This window comes from Ascaphus truei, chromosome 2 (assembly GCF_040206685.1).
Source record: "Ascaphus truei isolate aAscTru1 chromosome 2, aAscTru1.hap1, whole genome shotgun sequence".
NCBI lineage: Eukaryota > Metazoa > Chordata > Amphibia > Anura > Ascaphidae > Ascaphus > Ascaphus truei.
The window spans coordinates 130,446,480-130,474,093 of NC_134484.1; the positions used below are offsets into that span (position 1 = coordinate 130,446,480).

The 27,614-nt window shown below is 41.8% G+C and overlaps 1 protein-coding gene across 3 annotated transcripts in view; it reads left to right on the forward strand.

Moving 5' to 3' along the window:
* ZNF521 (zinc finger protein 521) overlaps positions 1 to 27,614 on the forward strand; it is a 374,676-nt gene that overhangs the window by 319,147 nt on the left and 27,915 nt on the right. For all 3 annotated transcript variants that reach the window (XM_075584921.1, XM_075584929.1, XM_075584914.1), the window contains one exon: positions 4,726 to 4,841. In XM_075584921.1, coding sequence (XP_075441036.1) covers positions 4,726 to 4,841 — 116 coding nt within the window. The remainder of the gene's footprint in view (positions 1 to 4,725; positions 4,842 to 27,614) is intronic.

Sequence of the window (27,614 nt, forward strand, 5' to 3'; positions counted from 1 at the left end):
ACGGAGGTTGGCACCGGCTGATGTAGAAGATGTGAGACATCTCCAGCAACTAATGGGGGCTGGCATAATCTCAGAATCCCGGAGCCCATAATTATCAACCATAGCTGTGGCCCGGAAGAAAAATGGGGCAGTAAGAATATGCATTGATTACCGCACCCTGAACAAAAGGACCACTCTGGATCAATATACCATGCAGTGTGTAGAGGATTGATTGGATTGCCTCTAGGGGAGCAAATTGGTTTTCATCTTGGACCTCCACAGCGGATATTACCAGATCCCAATGTGCAAGCAAGATAACGAAAAGACCACTTTTATATGCCCATTGGGGTTCTATCAATTTGAGCTCATGCCCAAAGGTGTTTCATGGGCCCCAGACACTGTCCAAAGTCGGAATTGTGTCATAGGGGATATGAATCTATTAGAAGTACTGGTATATCTGGATGACCTAATAGTGTTTGGGAAGACCTTGGAGGAACATTAGGCTCGCCTGATGGAGGTACTAGATCGGCTGAGCGAGAGTGGACTAAAATTGGCACTGGACAAATGTCAGTTCTACCGGACGTCTGTCACAGATGTGGGACACGTGCCTGAAAAAGGAGATCCCTCCCTACTGATCCCTCTAAATTAGAGGCAATTGCATCCTGGCCTAGACCAAAACTAACAGAATTGCAATCTTTTCTGGGGTTCTGTGGATATTACAAACGGTTTGTGAATAATTTCTCAGCTATAGTACAGCCATTGATGCAATTAACCAAAGGCTACCCGGCACCCAGAGGACGCAGTATGGCTGCTGGAGCCACAGGCAAGACTATTTCAAAATGATCAAGCCATTTGGAGACAGATGGACTAAGTGCCAAGAGGCTTTCCAAGCCATAAAGGCCCGTCTTACGAATGCCCCAGTACTCGCGTTTTCTGATCCACAAAAATCCTATTTGCTTAATGTAGATGCCAACCTAGAGGGTTAGGAGCAGTATTGTATCAGGAACACCCTGAGGGGCTCCGATCCATGTCATTCGTGAGTCGGGGGTTGGTGCCATCAGAGAGGAACTACCCGGTGCACAAACTCAAATTCTTGGCTTTGAAATGGGCAGTAGTGGACAAGCTGCCCGACTATCTCTATGGAGCCACCTTTGTAGTGTACAAAGACAACAGCCCATTTACATCCTATCGTCAGTAAAGTTGGATGCAACTGGTCTCGGGTGGTTAGCGGTCTTGGCAACCTACAATTTCAGTCTGAAGTACAGACCAGGGAAACAAAACATTGATGCTGACGTCCTGTTTCGAATTTATAGCGGTGCTCGAGGTATGGATGGACAATGAGAAGAAATTGCCGCAGCTGGAGTGTACGCATTGTGCAAGCAAATTGAGGTGCCAAGACAGATTACGACAGCAAATACAAACGGAGTGGCTAACAGTCTGAGGATATCCCCTGCAGTACCCCTGGTATACTCTCACACTCTCGAGTTAACTATGGAGGGGTTACCCCGACTAAATCAACAGGATCTAGCACAAGCTCAATGGACAGACCCTGGTTTGAAGGAAGTGTATTCAGTTTTGAGGGACCAGAAATTGGCAAGGACTGTCATCGGTATCTAACTTGAAAGCTGACCTCCTCTTAAAACAATTTGCTAATCTAGTGATCAAGAGCGGAGTGATGTTCAGAGTCGCCAAGAAGTCACAACACACCGTAACTAAGCAACTGGTGTTTCCTTACAAGTATAGACAGGTGGTACTTCATTCTGTCCATGACTATCATTGCTGCCTGGGCACATACAAGACTGATTCTATTGGCACTAAATGGCTTGGGATGTCGAATATTGCAAGAACCGTGGGAGGTGTGTGCCTAGAAAGACTTTTACCTACATGGGCCACACCATTGACATATCACCAGAAGTGGACCACTGGACTTGGCCTGCATGGACTTTCTGTCCTTAGAGCCGACCGAAAGAATACCAGTAATATCCTAGACCATTTCACCCGGTATGCTCAAGCATCCCGACAAAGGATCAACAAGTGTAACGCGTAGCTCACCACAAACGAGGCGCGACCGCGGGGCTGAGGTAGGGATTGGTATAGAACGCCGACCACAACCGCGAGGGCGCATCTAGAGTGTAGGATAGTCTTGCAGGCCGGATCAGGGTAGTAGAGGACAGGTTAAACGTGATACTTGCCGGGTCTAGGAGTGTAGAGTAGCGGATCATTGCGGTACGTAGCTGGGATCAGGATTGGAGAGAGAGTTATAAATACAAAAGCCAGGGTCAGTGCAGGAGAGAGTAGAGTCATCATAACCAAAGCCAAGGTCGGCGCAGGAGAATAACACAAGGTCCAAGGTTCCAGGCAAGGTCAGGCAGCAAGGTAAGTCAGACAGGCACAGAGTAGCGAGGGTAAGCATCCCACAAGAAGTTATGCTCGGCGAGGTATGGGAGCACAGAGAGGATATTTAAAGGACCTCCCACCAATGGGAGGCATCCAGGAAGCAGGACCGCGGTTCCTGATAGGCTGCTGGATCGTGCACAGCCAATTGAGACCGCATCAGAGAGGGCGCGCAACCCGCGTATAACACTGGTGACCCGGTCGTGCGGCGTCATTGTGCACCATGACACCCGCGCCAGTACGGGGGCGGAGACCTGAGGCGGGGCCGATGGGGACAGAGGAAGAGCACGTAGTACAATTGCGCTGTGTAGTTCTGACGACGGGGCGGGGCGTGAACGAGAGGCCAGGACCGCAGACCGACGGGGAGACCGCGCACTGCACATGCGTCGCGCGTCAACGTCAGAGGACCGGTAGCGCGCCCTGGGATTAGAAACAGAAGAGGCTGACGGAACCCGCGCGTCCCGTTAGGTTGCCTCTCTTGAGTGCCACAGGAACCAGATGAGCGAGAAAGGGTTAAGGGGACAGATGCACCAGAACAGCGAATCCTCACAACGAGTTACTACTGTCGCCAAGGTGCTGTGGGACACGTATTTTGTCCATTATGGATTACCAGCTACAGTTGTGCTACTGTACTTAAAGGGAATGTAAGGAAAAGTTACCCATAAACTTTGGGTGTTGCCGTGTGCATCCATTCCACAATGCTAATTAACATTAGAATCTTGACACTAAGGAAGTGTTTAGATGGCATTCTAGATGAGCAGCGTAACCAAAAGTCGCAATTGTTGAGGGGGCTTCGATAATATTTTCTGGAAGGCGCTCTCCAAGAAAAAGTCGTATTATGGTGTTAACAGTTTACGCTCATGATTTGCTTTGTTTTGTATAATGTTCTGGGGAAACGTAAACAAAAAATGGAATATTGTTTATTTTCTTATAAACTCTAATGCAGTGATTCCCAACTCCAGTCCTCGAGGACCACCAACCGTTCAGGTTTTAAGGATATCCCTGTTTGAGCATATGTGGTTCAGTCAAAATTATTGGGCCACCTGTACTAATATGAGGATAGCCTTAAAACTTGGACTGTTGGTGATCCCTGAGGACTGACTGACATTGGAAACATCTGAAATTATATCAGTGGTTCTAACCTAGTGAGACCCATGATGTGAGTCTCCAAAGCAATATTTTAAAATGTATTAATTGACTTGCAATTAGATTCCTTGTAATAAGACTGTAGTCAGTCAAATGCCAGCGTCCCTAATCAATCCTTCCCCTGCCTATACAGATTAATATTATACATGCAACTTTTTTTTAGGTCACAGTGCACTAGGCATCTATCAGAAGTCAGTGCTGCCAACCCAAACACTGCCTCTGGCATATACAATTTAATTATTAATACTATGTCTCCCAGGTAAACTGTTACACATTCTTAGGGCCTTGTTTTGTAGTCATTAAAATTGAACATGTTTGTATTATTGAAACCCTTGCATTCTCTATGTAGACTTAGTTGATCTGAAAGTATCCAAAGATAACTTACCTATTTCCCATTTCCACTCCGTGCCCTAGAGTTATCTGTAGGATACTATTTGTTTAAACCTTTTTACATGTAATGTTTCTGTTCCCTTGCTGTTAATGCAGTTAGTTTATGGTCTTGGTAAAAATAATTCTGAATTTTTCTTCTGTGCCTCTTTACTATGATGTGTAGCATGTTTGTGAGTGATACGAGGCCATAGTAAAAAGGTATTCCACTTTGTCCTGCATCACAAAGTCTTGGATGTTTATCATGTAATTATCTTGTCTATTCTACTTGGAGAAGCAGAAAAGCTTTACCCATAAATATTTTCCATCACTATACCTTTTGATTAATTACAGTAAGTTTAGCCGACCTGTAACATAAGTCTATCATAACTCTTATGAAAAGTGATTATACAATTAAAAACTATAAAACATGGTGATATACAGTAAGTAGCTATGTGAGTTTACAGTATACAATATTGCAGGGTTTGCCTACTCCAGACCTCAAGGGCCAACAACAGTTCAAGTTTTAAGGATATCCCTGCTTCAGCACAGGTGGCTCAATCAGTGGCTAAGTCAACAACTAAGCCACCTGTGTTGTAGCAGGGATATCCTTAAAACCTGACCTGTTGGTGGCCCTTGAGGACTGGAGTATGCAAGCCCTGCAATATTGTATGCTATCAAAGCACTTCAGCCTAAACAAAGGTTAAAGATGGTTCTTATCTAAGGGTTGGTATGTATGTTACTAGCTGACTGCAACATGTAAAAACTATTCTTCCTTAGTCCGTAAACTATAGTTTGAAGAGCCTACATCTGTTTAATAAATATTTCTATTCATTCTAGTTTTCGTTCAAGCAAACAAGCTGCAGCAGCATATTTTTTCAGCCCATGGACAAGAGGACAAGATCTATGACTGCACACAGTGTCCACAGAAGTTCTTTTTTCAAACAGAGCTGCAGGTAATGTATTCATTTGAAGAAGTGTTTGCTGATCTTCCGCATACAGGAGCTTTACTATAAACTCACACTTTGTAATGCCTAATGTATGGAGATTTGTCTGCGTCATTACTCCTCACACCTATTTTAAACTGTATAAACATGTTTCAGTTGTAGTTTATTCTTCATTATATTCATTATTATATTTTTTTTATGTACAAACCGAAATATACTATTATAATTATCTATGGAACAAAAGGCCGCCCGATTAATTTCTTCATTGTGGAAAGAGAAATGCGTCGCCTAACAACAACTATGAGGTAGATTCACTATATAGCAAGGTGGAGTTTCGCACCCTGATCCGGCATTAACGGCCATTCAAGTCAATCAGTGCTTGGTGAATGTGTGAGGAGATTGCGGTCATAAATTAGTGCACCTAGCGGGGTCAATATGAAATAAAGAAGGGATGTAATCATTGTTAAACATCCTCCAGCATTTTTAGAAAATGCATTTACCTATTATCTCACACACCCCTTTTTTTTAGCCCATATGCACTTTTTTTTCCAAGGTATCAAATATTTTTGGATTGAAACGTCAACTAAAGATGAAGTTATGTCTTCTCACAGCCACATTGTTGTTATTTGCTAAAGACTTTTTGAAGTTTGATTTGTGGGTTTTTGGTATTTCCTGTGTAATTATTCTAGAATTGCAAAAGCAAAGTTGTTGCATGATAATACTAGAAGTATAAACAGAGTTTTTTTTCACTAACTGCAGAAAAAAAAGTGCAGAATTAGAAGTAAAATAGCACATGCTGGTCGGGAGTCACCAAAGAACGATCTACATTATCGCGGCCGAATCGGGGACACCTGCAATTAAAGTCAATTGCAGATATTGCCGATTTGGCTTGATAGCCACAGTGAATTGACACGAGCGGGAAAAAAATCCACGGGGATTTTTCATGAGCTGTAGAAAAATGTCCACCGGTTTATATGATGTGAGGTTTTTAAGCAGCTCTTTATTCATAGGAAAACAATCGGTACTGTATAATGTGAAAAATCTGTAAATGGCAGAAGAGATGAATAAAAAATCTCTATATGGAAACACTTGGTTTTGCCCAGCTCTCCTTAGATATAGGGGCCTGTGTATCATATTGACATTTTTATTGTGAATCAAAATCATAGTGCTGAAAAGTACTGTAGTACAAACCATCATAAAATATGCAACAGAAGTACAGTATGACGGTCATTATGTGACATCATGCGTATGACACATAGTTCGTTGTTTGAAATGAGGTTTCCGCAGTGTTTTGACTGTAATAATTTTTGATGCTTTAATCGCAGATTGACAATAAGAAGCTCAATAAATGGCTATGTGGCCATTGTTTTTGCACCCGCTGGTGCGCTTCCTTGGGGGCAAGTGTTAGCCCCTCTCCTTTCACGTGCATGCCTGATTTACATCCGTGGTGGCTTCTCCTGCTGGTTCACTGTGTATGACTGCAGGAATAATTATGTTGGCACACCCAAACGCAATTACATTTTACTCTGCAAATGCCATTTGCATCACTCATACATAGGGCCCATAAACTTCCGTTTGCCATTACCTGTGGCCGCTAATATGCATACATACTGTAGGTACATATATATTGAGCTTCTGATTTTAAATCTGTTTCATTGACCTATAGATTTTAGTGCACTCTTACCGATAGAAGGCAGTACTTTCTCATTATAATGTCATTTTTGGGCCAGACCCCCAAAGGTATACAAGGTGGAGACCATTTGTAATTAGTACGGAATTTAGTGGCTTGCCTACATAGATATTTAAGGAGAATAAAAAGAGACGATTCTAGGAGATTAACATGATGCTTCTAGCAGAAGCGTTTTGTAAGGGAGACTATTGTTATGCCTGCCTGATAGTTTGTGTAATGCATAAACAACTTTTTTTACGTGACTAGATACATAGTTGTACTATTGACCACAATGAAGAAGAAGGGAATATGAGCTCGCTCGTCAGTGGAGATACATACAGTACAGTGAGATCCACGAAAGATCACATGTCAAGTCATGCAAGTGAATGCCAGCTAACATTCTCAATCATTCACATCAAATTCAGTCTTTTTGTCACTTTAAAGGAGCAGTCCATGCAATATCCAACATGTTTTTTTTTTAAAATAAATCAGTTCTTTAGTATTAGATAATACTTACTACATTTTTTTAAATTCAACTCTGAATGTCATTTTTAATAAGCTTTAATATAATGAGCATCCTTTGATTTCTGTAGAAGGTTTTACCTCACTTCCCCAGCAGTGCAAGATGTTTGTAACACTTTCCTGTTTGTGATAATTTGTTGCCAATATTCACAGCAGTTTGAGCTGCAAACTGTAACAATAGATAATGTTACTGTAGTAATCTTAATATATAAAATCGAAAGGTTGGTACTAGCTGCGGTGAATCTGATTGGTCCTCAGCCTCTGGCCAATCAGATTAGTGGCTCTGACGTCACCCAACTGCCACTCTCTTCCCCCTCGGCCTCACCACACACACACACACACACACGGCCCTCCTGCCACAGCCGCCAACTTCAGGCTCCTCCCCCCTCGCTCCCAACCGGCTCCTGGACGGAGGGGAAGCGCGGTGCGGCCCTCCTGACCCTGCTGCCAACTTCAGGCTCCTCCCCCCTCGCTCTCAACTGTCTCCCGGACGGAGGGGAAGCGCGGCATGGCCTTCCTGCCCCAGCCGCCAATGATCCCTTCCCTCCCCTGCGCTCCCTTCCCTCCCCGGCGCTCCCTTCCCTCCGGTGGCTGCGCGGCCCAGGACATGGCCGCTGGGGGGCCAAGCAGTCTCCTCGGATCTGCGCCAGTCCCACTCTCCGTCACCTCTCACTCCCGTCGTGTGTGTGTGTGTGGAGAGGGACATTTTACTCCTGCCAACAATTTGTGCCTCACTTTCACCCCCCCCTACCCCTGCCTTTCACACCCCCCCACCTCACTTTCACCCCTGCCCTTCACCCCCCCTACCCTTGCCCTTCACCCCCCCACCCCTGGCCTTCACCCCCCCCTTACCCCTGGCCTTCACCCTCCCCCCTGCCCTTCACCCTCCCCCCTGCCCTTCACCCTCCCCCCTGCCCTTCACCCTCCCCCCTGCCCTTCACCCTCCCCCCTGCCCCTGCCCTTTACCCTCCCCCCTACCCCTGCCCTTCACCCTCACCCCTGCCCTTCACCCTCCCCCCTACCCCTGCCCTTCAACCCCCCCTACCCCTGCCCTTCACCCCTACCCCTGCCCTTCACCCCTACCCCTGCCCTTCACCCCTACCCCTGCCCTTCACCCCCCCTACCCCTGCCCTTCACCCCCCCTACCCCTGCCCTTCACCCCCCCTACCCCTGCCCTTCACTCCCCTACCCCTGCCCTTCACCCCCCCTACCCCTGCCCTTCACCCCCCCTACCCCTGCCCTTCACCCCCCCTACCCCTGCCCTTCACCCCCCCTACCCCTGCCCTTCACCCCCCCTACCCTTACGTAGATTTGTTAGTACTATACAGGGGAATAAGGGTCCCCTTTTGTTCCGTGCACCCTGCAATTGCATAAATTTAACACTATCAGAGTGCTGTCTATCGTCCCCTTTTACCCGAAGCTTTGGATAGGTTTCACCATACTTAGTTAAGTTATGGTGAGTAAAAAAAGTGACAAAAACCCTCCACAGTAAAGCATATAGCAAATGGAAATATTATTGTATGCTCGTTTGCATGTCTTAGACAGGTCTGCAGCCCTTCCTTTCACCATTATCACCCAGCTTACAGTTTTCCACTGCAAGCTTGTGTGCTGTTAATTGCTGCTTAAGCTTGAGACAGTGAAGGGCCATCTAGGACTATATTGCTGAGTCATTTGAAAAGTTGGGACTGGCCTTCAGCTTTAAAGTTTGGTGTGGACAGGTATATTGATAAATGTATATTTGTGCATTGCCATCTGCATGAAGGGGATATTAAAAGTTAATAAAGTCATCCAGCAAGAGTGGAGATTGACTTAAGGTACATTAACAGGCGGATCAACAGGTTATGAAGAAGTGTTGGCAAAAAAAAACTGGAAGGAGGATAAGAATGGTAAACGGGAAATCAGAAAGGACTTTGTCATTTATAGCAAGAGACTTCACAAGAGAATTTGAATGCGAAGCACAAGGTCAACCGTGTCATATCTTGCAGAAGTACAAGGGAATAATGACTAGGAGAGTTATTCGCACGGAGACTGTTGCCTGCATTGAAAATAACAATTTCATTGCTGTTTGCAAACTAAAGCCAGGATGCAGAGGAACTACTAAATAAATCAAGTTATTGCTATTGAGAAAAACCTTCAATATCGGTTGGTGGAAGTTTGAACCCCACTCAATTCTGCACTCCCCTTTAGGTACTTGTATGTTACTTTTGAGCAATGCCTTCTGGCTGTTCCTTAAGATTTTAACCTTTGCAGATGTTTTTGTGAATATCCATTTTGGGCCTTGTTGCAGGGTACATGCAACTACACACGTGGGTTTCTTGACAAGGCTGTTTTATTTTGCCTTGAAAAATATACAGCACACAAAACAAAAATAGCTCTTTTTCAGCAACAAACAAAAATGGCTTTTCCTTCAGCAAACCGAACAAAACAGTTTCTCTTTAGCAGACAGTTTATATATATATATATAGAGCTACCCTTTTTCTATGCAAGGGAAAGACAGTTCACAGTTTCACTACTTTGCTACTCAGACCTTGTTTTCAGGAATCACTTTAGCAGCTTACTCCTCTCTCATCAACAGCAAGCTCCATGTGTCTACAACCTGGGTTTTAACACACCTTGATTAGGCAGCTGGGATCCAACTAATTGTCCTGAGGTTCCCAGCTGAAGTTTAACCTAGTCAGTGCTGCACTGCAGACTAGACATAGGTTTCCAGGCATATAACTGGTGGCTTTTATTTACCCTGTCACAGGCCTCCTAAAATATTTTAATATTTTCTGTATTGAAACCCTTATTGTCCCCAAACTAATCCTCGGCATTGTTATATTATAAAATAGCTGGACAGTTACAGATTAGGTATTGCTTTACGGATGTACAGTAATTCCCTGTTCATTTACAAAAAATAATAAAACATTTTGAAAGCAACTTTGAACAGTGAAGAGAAAATATGCCTTTCTGCAGATGACTAATTTAGACATTAGGAAGAAACATCTATCTTGGTGAACTCCTACTTACTAAAAAAAAAATTCTCTTCCATCCAACTTCTTATGCAATTCTATATTGAAAACTGTGATGGCTTTACTGAAATCCAATTGAGCCGTGTCTACATTACCAAACTGGTTTACGGTCTGTGAGCACTTTCACTCAGTTGTTTCATATGATCACACCCCAATACATCCTAACTGCCTAGGATCTTTTGAGTTGTTGAATTTGAGAAATTCCTTTAATAACCATTAAAGTTCTATTACTCAGCTGCCTCATCCCTAGACTACATTCATTTTCTTGCAGTAGGGTAACATCCTCCATTAATTTAGAACTACACCTGTTAAGAGTGACTTGTTGTACAGTATTGGTTTGCTAGTTAAGTTACAATAATCTTTCCTAACTTTTTTTCTTACTCGTGGATGTACTCTATCTCAAGTGGCTCCGTCGCCTTGTCCACTTCCAGGTTTTTTAATCCAGTACGTTCTTCTTTGTAAATGTACTCACTCTCAAGAGGAGCTAGAATTGGGGTACAATAATGGTTAGGGTTAAGAATTATCGTTAGAGACTTGTTTAGCATTGGGGTTAGAAATAGAATTAAGGTAAGAATTAGTGTTAGAAATTGCGATAGGGATAGAATTGGCATTTCAGCTGGAAATACTGTACAGTAGTGTTATGTGAAAAGAAAATAAGGTGCGCAACTACTGGTAAAATAACGTGATAAAATGTGATTAGATAAAATAACGTGACCTTAATTTGAGCGTCTGCAGCTGCGATGGAGGGGGGGCTCAGGGACCCCCTAAACTAGCAGATAAAAACAGAAAAGACACAGCGCACAACGCTCATAGTGCATTAAATGATATATTAGCATATACAATAAGGTAAGGTGAGTAATGTGCGTACATCAAAATAATTGAACAAATGCAGTTAGGGATAATGTTACCCAACGCCTCAGGAAACCGGAACAAGTGTCCTCACAAGGGTTTTGGCGCTGGTACCTCGGATGCAGGATCCCAGTAGTTGAAAGGTAAGTATAGAGTCTCTACACAGTTCTTTTACCCACAGGGCACGAGTCCGACGTCTGCTGCTGCCGCATGCAGTTGTTTGCCAGTCCACAGCTCCACGCCGGCTGGATTCTCTCACTCCCCTCCGTGCACAGCACTTCCGGGTCAATGACGTCACTGCAGGCCTGGGAGGATAGGCTTCTTACAAACCTCTGACCAAAGTCCAAAGAGGTAGCTGCTATCAGGGTCTCTTTCCCTCAGTCCGGGTCTGAGTCGGTGTCAGTGGGGTGCAGCCTCTGGCGAGTTCCAGTGACCACTGTGTCCTGGAATAGAGGGTCTTGATCCCTCTCTGTCAGCATACACCTCCCATGTGCTAGAGAGATCTATTCCTGGGAATGTCTTCTAGTAGCACATGCCCTCTGTGCTCAAGGGAGGTGTATGCTGACAGAGAGGGATCAAGACCCTCTATTCCAGGACACAGTGGTCACTGGAACTCGCCAGAGGCTGCACCCCACTGACACCGACTCAGACCCGGACTGAGGGAAAGAGACCCTGATAGCAGCTACCTCTTTGGACTTTGGTCAGAGGTTTGTAAGAAGCCTATCCTCCCAGGCCTGCAGTGACGTCATTGACCCGGAAGTGCTGTGCACGGAGGGGAGTGAGAGAATCCAGCCGGCGTGGAGCTGTGGACTGGCAAACAACTGCATGCGGCAGCAGCAGACGTCGGACTCGTGCCCTGTGGGTAAAAGAACTGTGTAGAGACTCTATACTTACCTTTCAACTACTGGGATCCTGCATCCGAGGTACCAGCGCCAAAACCCTTGTGAGGACACTTGTTCCGGTTTCCTGAGGCGTTGGGTAACATTATCCCTAACTGCATTTGTTCAATTATTTTGATGTACGCACATTACTCACCTTACCTTATTGTATATGCTAATATATCATTTAATGCACTATGAGCGTTGTGCGCTGTGTCTTTTCTGTTTTTATCATACAGTAGTGTTATGGCTAGAATTAAGGTTATAGTTTCTAATAGGGTTTCTGTAAGGTTTTGTAGTGGAGGGCTATGATTAATGTTTGGGAAAGGGGTATGGGATCATTTTCTTGGTTAGGGTAAATATTTTGGGGCAGTAAAGGCTAATGTTTTAGTGGTGAGTCATAGATTGTGTTTTGTGGTTGAGATTTGTTTGTATGTTGGTTTAGCACTAAGGGTTTTATAATCCCTTTTGTTTTTAAGGTCTGTTTCTTCTTAGGGTTAAGTTGGGAATAACTTTAGTACTATGGTTTGTTTTTATAGATTACATGTGGGTTATTGGTAGCATTTGCATTTTTGGATAACGATCAAATGGAAAGTTGGGGTTTGGTTAATCATTTTTTATAGATTTGTTTTTCTTCCATTTCCATCTGTATATCCAGAAAAAAATACACATTCTTCATTCTTGCCTAAGATTGTCAAGCATTTATAAGCTTTTAGCTGTCTTGAGTTATCTTGATTTCACATTAATTTTCTGGATAGAGAAGGTAAAGTTGAATGTACAATGCAAATGTAGGCGTGATGATGGACATGTGCATTCATGATTATGTTAATCTTAGTAGCCCATTTTCTAACAGGACATGTCTAAAGACCTAGGAAAAGTAAATAGTACCTTATATACTTGAGTCTAGATGTATTTTACATTACTTTGCAACAAAAGGTTATACTTAAAAAATACATTTAAAAAAAAGCAGTATTTTCATTTTTTTGGTCATCATTTGAATAATTATCTATATCAGGCATGCACAACTCCAGTCCTCGAGGGCCACAAACAGGCCAAGTTTTCAGGATATCCCTACTTCAGCACAGCTGGCTCAATTAGTGGCTCAGTCATACTGAGCCACTAATTGAGCCAGCTGTGCTGAAGTAGGGATATCCTGAAAACCTGGCCTGTTTGCGGCCCTCGAGGACTGGAGTTGTTCTGCAGGCCTGATCTATATGTATGTTACAAAAACAAGTAGTGGTGTACCGGGGTCCTACATTTTCTGAAAACCGGGTAACGGGTACCCAGGCAAAATGGATAATTTTACCCGGCCGGTTACCCGGACGGTACTTACCTGCAGGGTGAGGAAGACCGCTGCGGAGGGTGAGGAGGACCGCGGCGGCATCTGGGAGCAGCCGCAGATGTCCTGGTGGCGTTGACGGTGGCAGATGTCCTTGTTCAGCCGGCGGGAGCAGCAGGAATCCAGCACACAGCTGATGCTGGTGGGAGCCGGGCAACCATGTGACCGGAGCAGGAGCGTTCCTATTGGACAGCCGGCTCCTCCAACGGCTGTCCAATAGGAACACTCCTGCTCCGGTCACAAGGTTCCCCGGCTCCCACTGGCATCAGCTGTGTGCTGTGTTCCGCTGCTGCCACCAGCTGAACAAGAACATCTGCCACTGTAATGCCCTTCCCCTCAATACCCGACTAGCCCCCTCGCTATCCACCTTTAAGACCCACCTTAAGACACATCTGCTTAAAGAAGCATATGAATAGCACTGGATAATCATGGACACATGACACAAAGCTTGGCCCCCTGCAGACGCACTTACTAGTATTCCCTCCTACTGTCTCTGTACGTTCTCCCTACCTACCAATTAGATTGTAAGCGCCTCGGAGCAGGGACTCCTTCCTTAATGTTACTTTTACAGTATGTCTGAAGCACTTATTCCCATGATCTGTTATTTATATTTGTTATTTATATGACATGTATTACTACTGTGAAGCGCTACTGTATGTACATTTTATGGCGCTATACAAATAAAGACATACATACATACATACATACTGTCAACGCCACCAGGACATCTGCGGCTGCTCACAGATGTCTCTGCTGTTCTCCTCACCGGTCTTCCTCACCTTCCATCGCTGGTTGCAGGTAAGTGTTGAAGTATTTTCAGCTAATTTGAAATTACCCGACGCCGATTCCGACCCGGTGCTGATCCCAGCCCCCTGCTGCTGGGTTTGGGTAATTACCCGGTGCTCGGTACATCACTGAAAACAAATTATAAAACAAGAAACAGGGTGACTCACTATTATGTGCGATAATTTCTTTTTTTGTGCCTCACGAGGTGTGTAAGCAGGTATTAGTGGAATAAAAAACGCTGTGCCATCTTATCGTTTTTAAAGGAATACAAGGCTCATAGATTCATATTGCGGACATTCTTCACCTCGCGCTTGTTTTTAGGCAATGCGCCCTTTATTCTTTCAATGCGCCCTTTATTCTTTCAATGCGCCCTTTATTCTTTCAATGCGCCCTTTATTCTTTCAGTGATTGATGACTGATAAAAAAAAAAATGCTGAAAATGACCATAGTGCAGGGGAAGCCAACTCCAGTCCTCAAGAGCTCCCAACAGGTCAGGTTTTCAGGATATCTGTGTGCTACCTGTGCTGAAGCAGGGATATCCTGAAAACCTTACCTGTTAGTTGAGACTGGAGTTGGCTACCCCTGCCATAGATTAATTCCTTTAAAAACAAAAGCTTTTATTCTCTAAAATGTAAAACATCGGCACCGGTTTCAGCGTACTATGACACCATCATTAAACCGGTCGATAATCTGCATTATTTATTTTTTATTTATTACATTTGAAGGATGATGTGAACAGAAAACAAACCACTGATGCTAATGCAACATGAAGATTTTTTTTTTTCATTGTTATTATTGGTCTGTTTTTTTTTTGCATGACTATCATCATTCCTGGGGCTTGAACACTGCTAGCGTCAAATACTCCAACATGTCTCAAGCACAGGAGGTTGCCAAGACCACAAGCTCTCAAATGGTTAAATACCAGAATGTTTGAAAGATCTTAAACAAGTGGCCCACTCTGGTAAATTGTTCCGGGAGTGGGAAGCCCGGTGAGAGAAGGAAGCGTGACCGGTTTCTTTATTGAACATTGGAACCGTAAGCAGGTTTCTGGAGGCGGATCTTAAGTAATGAGTGCTAGTTACAGTAGGGGTGAGAAGCTCGCTCAGATAATTAAGTAACTTAGACAGGAAACATCCCTTGCCTAGGAATTTCCATGTGTCACTGCTCATGGCTATACTTGACATTTTTAGTCTTTGTCTTTTTGCCCTTTGTGTACATTACGCATTTGATGTCCATTGATCTCTGAAATGCAGGGATAGCTCCACATTTGACTAAACCTAGAGAACCACAGAAAGCTAGTACAGTATACAGTACTTACAGCAGAAGCTTGAAAAGAGAAGCCTAGGATGAAATAAGATAGACATCAGTAGTAACACTACTTAAATGCTTGACAATGACAGAATCCCAATTTTCTTGCACCTGCAATGCAGCGGCTTATCACCATTGCGGGATTCCTAAAGATGCTAATCCCCTGTTGTATTAAGGAGACAGCATTATGTACTTTAATTTCTTGCTTGAGCACTTGTTATGATGAACACAATGGTTTAGCCAAAGCTTTTTTATTTTTTTTTAACTGATAGAATTATCGCCAACACAAAGAGTTAATGTTAATTGGCACTGAAACAACAAGGGCATTCTGATTATAAAGACAACAACATAAAAACATTAATATCAGCAGTCAGCCGACGAATCCGTGTATTTGATCATTTGGGCATTTGAATGAAATGGGGTACTGCTGTACATTTGGAAAAATATTGATTGTCTGCCCTTGATTTGAGTTTGCTAAATCAGGCAGCTCAAGTCGTCTATCTGAATTTACAAGGAATTTGCAGTGCTATCTTTTATTGTAGTATTTGCAGCAAGTCACAGCATGTAGCATCCTTTCTGCCCTGAAGCTAGACCTGGTAGGACTCCAGAGTTTTGGAGCAAGCAAGGCAGAGAGAGATGGGGAACGCTGCGTTCTCTGTAAAAGCTTGAGATGATGAAGGGGAGATGAATTGTGCTTAAAAGCATTGCTTGCGGTGTCGTTATTTAGAACAAGAAAATAAAACTAAAGTCTTAAGCTTCCAGTGAAAAGTCTAGGTAAACTAATCCTTTAAAAACGGCTACATGTTAAACTGCTGTTAAATAAGCATGCACGCGTTGCCATTAAATGGATGGTGGGATGTGGTAGATCTGGCCTTCCCAGGGGTAAGAAACATTTACAGTTTCCAAGTAGGGTGTGGCAAAAATAATTAAATATCAAAAACCCATAAGCATAAAGCCAGGTCATGACTTGATTCTGTGGTATTTTAAACAATGTTTTGTTACGAGAAGAGAAACTGAGCCTTGACATTGTGTAGCTTTTGCTACACGCATTGTGGACCTTTTTTGTGGCTTCTCTTCTGGGTTTAACCATAGGCTCACAACAAACGTACATACAAAAGATAAAGGGATTAAGACATCAGGATTACTGGAGATGCCTACCAGTGCATTGAAAAGTAGTGCATTGCACAGAAAGCACACTCAGGGTTTTAAATATCATTAGTGTTTTTTTATTTGTAAAGGAGAAAGTTGATAGGAATGCACAGCAATATATTTATGAGATTTAGCACTTAGACGTCCTACTCCTGTGCTCAGTTATAATTCATGACTGTTCTGCTGGGAATCCCTTATCCCTATGTAGAGTTAATGCATCTCTGCCAAGACCTGCTGAGAGCACCCTGTATCCCCTGCCTCGCTCTGCGCATTCACTCGCTCCCTTGGGCGCCCTTTCTTTATTGAAATCTCCTATCATGTTGGGTATTAAAGGTGAATTCAGGTTTATGAATGCTTTCTAATTGACCTTCATTTAAACTCTACGAGTTATGTCAACAACATTATTATTGCCTCCAGTTTTCCTTTCTCTTTGTCTGTAAATATTATGTCTAAAAAATAGAATCACATAGGCAAGATATGCACTAGTTGTATTACATGCCATATGACATCTGCTTCTTCTCGAATTCTCATGATTTTGATTAGAAACATGCAGCACTTAAGCCTGTGTTTCTAAAATATGGACTTGTTTCTAATAGTAAATAGGAGGGACAATGGAGGTTACTAATAACATTTGTTCCATTTAATAAACAAATTGTGTACCTTTCTGTAAGACCAAAAAACAAACTGGACCAGTACTCAATAATGAAATCAAAATTCTTCTTCTTTGATGTATTAAAAATGTGGCAATACTGAAAAAATCAGCACCCCCACGGAAAGGAAATGTTACCAGACACACACGGTTATACTATTTGTGCACCATAGAGCAACATTTCAAGGCCCCCTGGTCCCAATACTGCCATTTTGTATTGCTGTTTTTTTTTTTATACATTAAAGAAAAAACTTGGTGACACCAAATGGAAAACGTAAGTCCTTCATTTTCTTTGATTTCATTTTTGAGTGCTGATTCAGTTTGTTTGTTTTTTTTTGTATAGTTTTATGCATCCTGCGGTATAGATACAGGATCATAGCACCTCTAGCTGAATTATACGAGACAGGGTGAGTGCTAGTTCATTCTATTCCTTTCTGTAAGACCATACTTTTGACATTACAATCTAGGGCAAACTCTCAATTTGGTCAAATAAAACGTATCACAAACTGCAACGTATACAGCATTGACCACAATTCTGTTCCTCTAGGTTTGAAAATGATAAAAAATCGGTCGAGAACTCCTTAACACAATTGTATTTTTGAGCTGGCTCTGTAAGCTTTTGCTGACAATAACATTATTATATTTTATGGAAATAGCAGACTGCAAAGAGGTGAGCTATAATGAGATGTTCCTATGAGTTGTACGTCACACTCACAACTTCCCTCCTGGTCTATTATGGGACTGTTAATTATGCATATGTGTAATGGTGTAAATACTTTTACAATACAGTACTTACAGTATCTGAATTTTTTTTTAAGGCATCAGTTACATATACTGTACTCAGTCTATTAAATGTATCCCGGCAATTTGTTAACTTTGGTCCTAAGGGGCACTGTACCTTTTAATCTCAGATTATGTCAAATGTAATGGAAAGTTGTGTGATATATTAAAGAATTTAAAGGGGTGTGAGTCATTGCTTGTTGGGTTAGACATGCAGTAGCATTGCATTTTGGATCAGCTCCCAGAAAGAATTGGATAAAATTAAAGAAAAATGATTGCTAACATTCACTGGAATGTACAGTACAACCGCTCTCCACCAACTTCCCTCCATCTATGAAGGTGTTAAACTTCACCATGTTTCTTTGATATGAGGCTGACTAATTACAATATGTACTATATCACTTGTGGAATAGAACTGCTATGTTTAGTAAATAATGCCCCTCTTTACATCTCTGCTCTTATTTCGAACTACTGTATACCCTTGCCTGACTCTTGCGTTCTGCTCAAGGATGTCTTCTGTCTAACAATTTTGTATCTAGAGCCCTCTCCTGCCTAAAACCTTTCTCATACACCCAGTATCACAAGCACACTGCCTAGGGGTCACAATTGACTCCTCTCCCACATTCTTCTCTCATATTAATTATGTAGGTAAAACCTGTTTTTTTTACCTCCGTAATATTGCAAAGATACGCCTTTTCCTCTGTCCCTCTACTGCTAAAACTAATGCAGGCCCTCATTCTCTCCCGTTTCGACTATTGTAACCTTCTACTGTCCGGGCCTTCCTGATTCGCACCTGTCTCCCCTACAATCTATCCTAAATCTATCCTGAACACTGCTGCTAGAATCATTTTACTCTCTCTTAAATCTGTCTCGGCATCTCTCCAGCTGAAATCCCTCTCCTGGCTTCTTATCAAATCCTGTATTACTTACAAAATTCTCCTCACGTTTAAGGCTATACATAATTCTGCCGCTCCTTACATTACAGCCCTAATTTCACGCTATGCACCTGCCCGACTCTTGCGTTCTGCTCTGTCTACCTCCTTTTGAATGTTACGCCCTCTCCCGCATAAAAACCTTTCTCACCCACAGCCCCACACCTGTGGGATGCTCTTACCCTCAATATCCAAACAGCACCCCCTCTCTCCATCTTTAAGACTCATCTTGAAACACAGCTCTTTAATGAAGCATATAGGTAGCTGCATTGGCGGATACTATACACCTCATAAATCGACCTTGGCCCCTTGCCAAAACACCTTGAAACGGTCTCTGTAAGTTCTCCCCACTTACCACTTATATTATAAGCTCTTTGGGGCAGGGACTCCTTTTCCTATTGTTACTTTTATGTCTGAAGCACTTATTCCCATTGTGTTATATCATCGTTGCATGTATTACTGCTGTGAAGCGCTATGTACATGGATGGAGCTATATAAATAAAGATATACAGAACACCCACAAGCTCATACTGAACCCCCAAAATAACCACAACATATATACAAGCGTATAAGTGTCACAGAGGAGTGCTACTGAGCATGGCAATATACATTTAAAACCAGGGACGAACATGAAACACAGACAGAGCTCAATGCACATCCAGCGAAACTTTATACACGGTACAGTGCCTAAATATACATGTATAGATCTCTATCAAATAAAATGGTCTTTTAGTTTAACATTTTGGCCAAATTGTTGTAAGCCCCTGAGCCACTGCACGGCAGACCACATCTCAAGGGTCCCTACACTAATATAAATTCTTAATAACCTGTGCATTACCAGGAAGAATGATTTATAATAAATTTGTCAAAATTAGTTGCGAAGTTCTAAGTCTGAAGCTTTTATTAACCTGTACATTACCAGGAAAAGCACTCTGTATTAGATTTGTCACAATCACACTGCAAGCAAGCAAGTTCCCCTGAGAGTGGGAGATGCTATGGAGTGAGCTTTTAACCATTTAAGAGTGGGAGGGGTGAGCTTAAATTAGGTAGGAGGTTGCCACCCTCCAATCAGCTAAGACCAGCTGAACAAGAATTGTAAAACATACAGAACATATTTATTATAAATCATTCTTCCTCATCAATCATTCTTCGATCTCCGGCCAGAAAAAATGGCCGCTTGTTGGGGGCGGGCTCATATAGAGCCTGGCCGCGCGCCCACAAAGCCTGGGAGCGCGCGCCAATCAACTGTCAGTTAGGTTTTTTTTTTTTTTTTTCAGCCAGCGCGAGCGGGAACATTTTCAGCGCGAGCAGGGGGGAATTTAAAAAAACGAACACGTGTGCTGCTTGGGCCAATATTTACTCGCCCGGGGGTTAAATCCACCCGCCCCGGGCGTGTAAATGTATAGGATTGTCGAACACTGTATATATATATATATATATATATTACATCTGAACAAAACATGATATCAAAATATGTCCTGGCAACTCCTTGCTAAAGAGTTAGTCATTTAAGGGTGATGATATTGGAACTAGAGATGTGCGAATGTCTTCTAATTTGCTTTCCATATTGTTTCTGCAATTATCATTCTAGTGTTGTTTTTTCATGACTGTGAAAAGTGCAAAATGCAGTATTTGCTCCAGATTACTGCAAAATTTGGTGAATTTCGTCAAAACTTTTCAAAAATGACCGTATATAAAGGCCATGTGACCTTAGGTCACATAGCACTCAGATGTGGAAATGTTTACGAATATGCTTTGCAGCATTTTTCAGGAAATATAGTGGCAAAAACCACCGGCCTGGTTCGTGGCCTTTAGTGAAATAAATAGTTGGAACGCTACTAATAGATGGAGCATGTATATGCCAATGATGTTGCCAGTAGTGATTGGCTCGTCTGTTGGGAAGATGCTGATTTTGCTACTTTCTTTACAAGCAAAGCAAACATCCTTGGTTCAAATCTGATCAAAAAGGAACAGACGATACCGTTCTGTGGCTAACGAAATGCTTTTAGATGTGCGAGCTTTCGAGATACACTGATCTCTTCTTCCGGCGGTGTTACTCAGCGGAGATACCTCTGCATCTAGTGCACTCTGAGGAAGGTCCCTCTGCGTGGACCAAAACGTTGGTTTGCGGTGCCCTGTATATTCAATATATATATTTTTTAAGTACTATCTCTTTAATAAACAGGAGTGGATTTGGACCCTTACATTTTCTTGAACAAGTAGTCTACATTTCACATGTGCTTATTGCGTACTGAAACGCAATAAACTGCAGTACGGATGTTCTCTTGTTAAAATAAGATATTTGGCTTCTTTCACAATGTGTACTGTACCCTGTTTGCACTCCAGTGAAACACATAAATCACACCCAGACCTAAAAAAACGCAGCCTATGAATCTAACAGATGTGATACCATAAGGGAGCAACTATGTAAAAGAAAGGGAGAGGGAACAAATCGTAGTTGGTGCATTAGTTCATTTCTGAGGAAAAGAGAATCGCAGAGCAGACTTTGTTCTCGACGCTAAACTTTCAAGTACAATGTTTGTGAAACCGTATAGGCAATCTTACAAAAGTTCCTAGTTTTAACTAGGGCAAGAGTGACTTTCTTCGTTCCTCCGGTCTTCTTAGGTGAAAGATCACTTTGAGATGACACAGCTGAGTAGTCGGGCTGAAATCCGGGCTGGTGTTTTATTAATTTTGCACAAAGATAAATCCTGAAATTCTGACAAACTCCATGACAGGTGAAATTTCTTCTCGCAGAATCTGCTCAACAAGAGGCTGCTCATTTTGTTCAGTTCCGAGGCAGGCAACAGGAGGGCAGCTTTATAATCAGCCCTCAAAGGACCCCCAGCCGCCCCAGAGTCTTGAGCTGATTGAATAACTCCTGGGCCTCTTCCCCTAGGCCTCCATCAGCAGGAGTCCTGTAGAAAGCAATCTCCTGCAGACTGGCACTGAAGTGAGCTTTAAACTACTATTTTCTGCTCTCCAGAGGAGCCTGAAGTACTAAAAGATAGATGGACTGCAGATATTTTATGAGAAACTGTCAGAGGAAGAGCAGGATAAATGTTTTTTTTTTTTTCTCCTGCTTGTTTGGATCACATGCTGCACTGCTGTTTAATATTTCTATGAATATATATTTTAATAAGAAATTAATTAGCTGTTACCCTTTTATTTTTGTCTCAGTATTTTCTCTCTCTTAAAAAAAAATACAGTATATATATATATATATATATATATATATATATATATATATATATATATATATATTCACATGGAGGCCCTTTGCTTAACCACAGCTGCAGCAAATCAGGAACATTTGCACTGAAATATTTATGACAGAAAGAAAAATTGGATTCATTTTCTGGCCTGTAGCCGAACTGTCTGCAACTTATGCAGCATTATTTAGCTTATTTCTTGTCTTTACATCGGGGTCAGCTTTATAAACATACTTCCCCTGCTTTTTGAGAAATGCTAGTAAAACCGATCAGTTGTACTGCATATAAAAAATGCAGCAGGGTGGATATTTATAGGGGACAAGTAGAAGGCGATTGCTACATTTTGACTATTTAAGTGCATTATTAAACACTAGGAGATCACTGGTTGATGTTAACAAAGCAGTTTTTTTTAAAAAAAAAATCCATACCGGTAGGTAATGTGATATTAGGATTTGGTCATCTCTTACAAGACTAAAACAAGATGTCCATTGCTCCATAGCTAGGGTTCCCAGGTGTCTTCTCCAAAAATACTGGACTCAATGGTGAAAGGTGTGTCAGGTCACTGTGTCCAGTGAGGACATACATGTCCAGTATTATAGTACCTCTCATTTTTTACTGGACAGAGTATCCAAATACAGGACAGTCCGGTTCAATACCGGACACCTGGCAACCCTATCCATAGCTGCAACTGCAGAGGGATTGAAAGAGACAAGTTCCTTTTAGTTTTGTAGGCCCTGGAGGTTATTTCACTTATAACTGCACATTTAAAAGGTGCAATCCCTGTTTACACAAATGTAATGGTTTTCATTAACCAACTATAACGATGACGTTGAAGAAATCATTTGGCTGTTTCGGTTTCTTCGTAAATTAAGAATCATTTGTTTTCATCTGGGCCTCTGGATGGGGAAGTGCTTGTCACTTAAGGGTGTTTACTTAAGCTCTGTCATACCCTATACCTGTTAAAGCAACAATCCCACCTGGCAATTGTTTTTATTATTATTTAAATAAATGGTACCAAAGAAAGCAATAAGGGAGTCTTTACAGGTTTGCTATATATTGTATGTATAAGTAAGGGCAAAGAGAAACGTACAGAGAATATTCGATCATTAGTGCATCCGTATTTAACCAACCTTTTACACGCAAAATGGCTATAATTACAGATAATACAGAGATGTCAACCTCCGTAGATTCAGGACTGTGGGATTTGTGAGTTCTGAAATAAAAAGAAAATGGCATTTCAATGCAAGTACCCTAACTTCTATCAGTTAGACTCCATTGGTGTATGAGATTGCCAATGCAAATAAATCAGTGAGCGTTTACAGGTCTGAAAATGATGTTAACTGATTTTTGCCATCATATACCGGTATACATATATGTGAAAACAGAAGCGCAAGACAGAGACACCTATTTATATATATATTTGTATATATATCTGCAGCTGCATAAAACAAGAAGAAAAAACAGGCGCACTCCTAGTGTGATAAAGTATAAAACGGTATTTATGGGGTTATAAAATATAAAAAGCGCACTCACAAACAGAGTAAAAAAGATAGCATTTATGAGTTATACTCAATCGCCTTGAAGCTGTGAAGGGGATGTATCGGCCTGTCCCGTTGGTGCCACCTCTGGTGTGTTCGTTGGTTCAGCAAGATGTATTGGAGCCACCGCAGCCAGATGATGTAGTAATCAGCAACACGGTCAGAGACTCCCTCCAGATACACCTCCTACAGCTCTCACTGCTCACAAGCAGGCAACCGCAAAACCGGAAACGACGGCAGTCCCAAACAAAATAGCAACAGCTTCAAGGTACTCTCTCCGTTCGTGCAATAGTGTCAGCCACAAACTCGCCTCTTTGGGAAATGCCCTACGCGTTTCGTCACTAAGGACTTGCTGATACATCCCTTTCACAGCTTCAAGGCGATTGAGTATAACTCATAAATGCTATATTTTTTACTCTGAGTGCGCTTTTTATATTTTATAACCCCATAAATACCGTTTTATACTTTATCACACTAGGAGTGCCCCTGCTTTTTCTTTTTGTTTTCTGCAGATATCCTTGGGATGTGGTGATCCTTATATTCGGGCAGCAAAACTCCAGTGGACTAAGTACATTTTTTTGGATTTTGAATTGACATCTGGTTTTTATTTATTTCTTATTTGAACTTTTTTCTATTTTTTTCTATTTTGAAGTAATTTTTTATGTTTCATGTTTTGTTATTTTTGCTATAGATTCCAGTTGTTTTAATCACAAATTCGCTCTTTTGGGGTTTCTTTGGTCAAACAGCCTTGATTTCTCTATCTGATATACACAGCTGATTTATCCTTATCAAGTTTCCTAAGGCGCTACTCCAATTTGTTTGTTTTATATATATATATATATATATATATATATATATATATACAGTGTTCGACAAACCTATACATTTGCTCGCCCCGGGCGAGTGGATTTAACCCCCGGGCGAGTAAATATTGGCCCAAGCAGCACACGTTTGGTACTAGGTGGCGAGTAGATTTTTTTGTGTGGCGAGTAGATTTTTTGGTGATTTGTCAACCACTTTATATATATATAATATATATATATATTATACACCTATATACTGTAGTAAGTTTAGTAATTCTTGGTGACTGAATAAAAACAATAACGTGCACTCACAAGCACGTGTCTTTAATGACTGGTTATCTGTATGTAAGTAAATATGGTAAGTCCTCTGCGAGCGTTGTTCTTATGACTCACGGGGGGGGGGGTACAACGATAAAGAGAGAACTCTCTGCTGTTGATTAAATCTCCTCCAACTGAAGCTGATGGTCTCCGTGCAGCTGCGCGATATCTCTTTCGTTTCCGTTCTTTGCTCTACACACAACCGATGGAACGCCACTTCTGTGCTTCTGAACACACGCAGCTCTGCAATTCTTCTGCACCTCTCAACGTGTTTCGCGGATCTTGGTCGGCTTCATCAACACATTTTGCTTTTATTCAATCAACAAATGTTATTAATCTTACTACACTATATAGGTGTCTATATCTTGCACTTCTCTTTTCACATATGTGTAGGTTCACTTTAGAGGAGAAACAGAGGCACTCGGAAGCAGCAACAAGCACCTGAAGAACTTTCTTATTGTTACTATTGTGGGGCTATATTGCTCTTTGCTTTCAAGATTATATTGACTATATTGGATTCTATACTGCAGAGTGCATTTTATCTTTACATATGCATATGCGTGTGTGTGTGTGTATGTGTGTGTGTGTGTGTATATATATGTGTGTGTGTGTGTATATATGAGTATGTATATATACACACACATAGACGAACAAGCGCACAAAACACTAATGGTGTAATAATGTATCTTAAAAATGTGTTGAATTCCAAGTATTGCGCTAACAATTAAGTAAAACATAAATAGTTAATTACTGAGAAGTCTGTGACATCTTTCCCTGGCTGGCTCAATACCCTGCTCTCTCGCCGCACTCGGAATTGCCGGCACTGAGATCTTCGCGGCTGAGCTACAGAGCGCAGGGCCGGCCTTACATTTGGCGGGGCCCAAGGCGGCATGCCGGCAGCGGGGCCCCTCCTCCTGCAGCCTAATGACTTCACTACGTAATGATGGTGCGTTGCCATGTCGACATTTACATAAAGAAAATGTATATATTGGTAAGTCAACAAGAAGTGTGTGTGTATATATGTTCAGTATGTAAATAGCCCATGATTTCAGTTATCTATCTATGTGGATAATTTGTATTGATTTCTATGGTGATTGCTGCAACAATTAACCAATGCGATACAACAAAGAGACTATTTAAACAAGGGTTTGGGAAAAGAGCAGCCATTACCCCTGAGGAAGTGGTTCCATCCACGAATCGCACCGGGTTGTGTGCTACGATTGAAGGCGCGCATCCTATTGCGGCTTCCATCCTTTGAAGAACCCGGCTCCTCCGTGGAGATCTCCGTGCTGGTAATTCCAATTGCTGGGGAGAGAGCAGCGTACGGAGCAGGCAAGGGAGAGAGACTCCACAGACTTCTCAATAATCAGCTATTTCTATTTACTTTATTATGAGTGCAATACTTACCTTGGCTTTCTACACCTTTTTAAAATACATTATTACACTATTGGCGTTCTTGTGTGCTTGCCCTTCTAATACATAGTTTGTGTGTGTGTGTGTGTGTGTGTGTGTGTGTGTGTGTGTGTGTGTGTGTGTGTGTGTGTGTGTGTGTGTGTGTGTGTGTGTGTGTGTGTGTGTGTGTGTGTGTGTGTATATGTATATATATTTTATACAAACACAAAGAAAACTGCGCCCTTCAGGTGCTGATATTTTAACACTTATATACCGATGGTCCTATTAGCTACTCCGATGTCAGTAGTATTAATATTACAGAAAAGATATAAAGTGTAAATATAAAAGTATCTAAATACATACACACAAAATCACAATAAAAAATTGATTACTTAAAATGAAAACCCAATATAGCTAAATTAGTGTGAGCTAATGACTGTAATATACCAAAAATAGGAGGAGAATGAATAAAAATGTTGCAACCAGTCAATATCACCAAAAAATGATAAAAATCAATAAAACACCATATTCAAAACCATATGAAAATACATTAATCCTGTATATAAAAGAAGGATTGATGGTCCATGGATCTGGATCAGGCTGCTCTCTGCAAGGAACCAATGACCTCCCAGTGATCTGCAAACAACAAAAAAAGAAAGCGCCCGATCCTAGTGTAATATGAAAAATACACTTTTAATACAAATGTTAGGTCCAACAAATTTAAACTCACAAACGAACGTGTAATAAAAGCATGTAATGAGTATACTCATTCGCCAACTGCACGATGATACTGGTCCGCTTGCACGCCTCTCAGGAGAGGCGTGCAAGCGGAACAGTATCATCGTGCAGTTGGGGAATGAGTATACTCATTACATGCTTTTATTACACGTTCGTTTGTGAGTTTAAATTTGTTGGACCTAACATTTGTATTAAAAGTGTATTTTTCATATTACACTAGGATCGGGCGCTTTCTTTTTTTGTTATATGTATATGTATATATATATGTATATATATATATATATATATATATATATATATATACACACACACACACACACACACACACAATCTTGCACTGGCTCTCTATTTCTGATTAATGACTGTGTCAATGATGGCAAGCCATCTAGGTCCAGAGGCAGCAAAGCAGCCCGAAACCATCACACCGCCGACTCAAGATGGAGCTCCTCATACTTCCTCCCAAACCTGGCCCTACTGCCCCCTTCGACATTACTGTTAGTAGTATTATCATACACCCAATATCAAAAGCATGCTGCCTAGAGGTCACATTTGACTCCTCCCTCACATTCTCCTCTCATATTCACAATGTAGCTAAAACCTGTTGTTTTCACCTCTGTAGCATTGCAAAGATACACCCTTTCCTCTGTCTCTCTACTGCTAAAACTCTTAACGCAGGCCCTCATTCTCTCCCGTCTCGACTACTGTAACCTTCTACTGTCTGTCGTTCCTGCCTCTCACCTGTCTCCCCTACAATTTATCCTTAACGCTGCTGCTAGAATCACGCTCTCCTAAATATGTCTCAGCGTTTATCCTGCTGAAGTTCCTCTCTTATCTTCCTATCAAATTCTGCATTACTTACAAAATTCTCCTCCTCACTTTTAAGGCTATACATTCTTCTGCCCTTCCTTA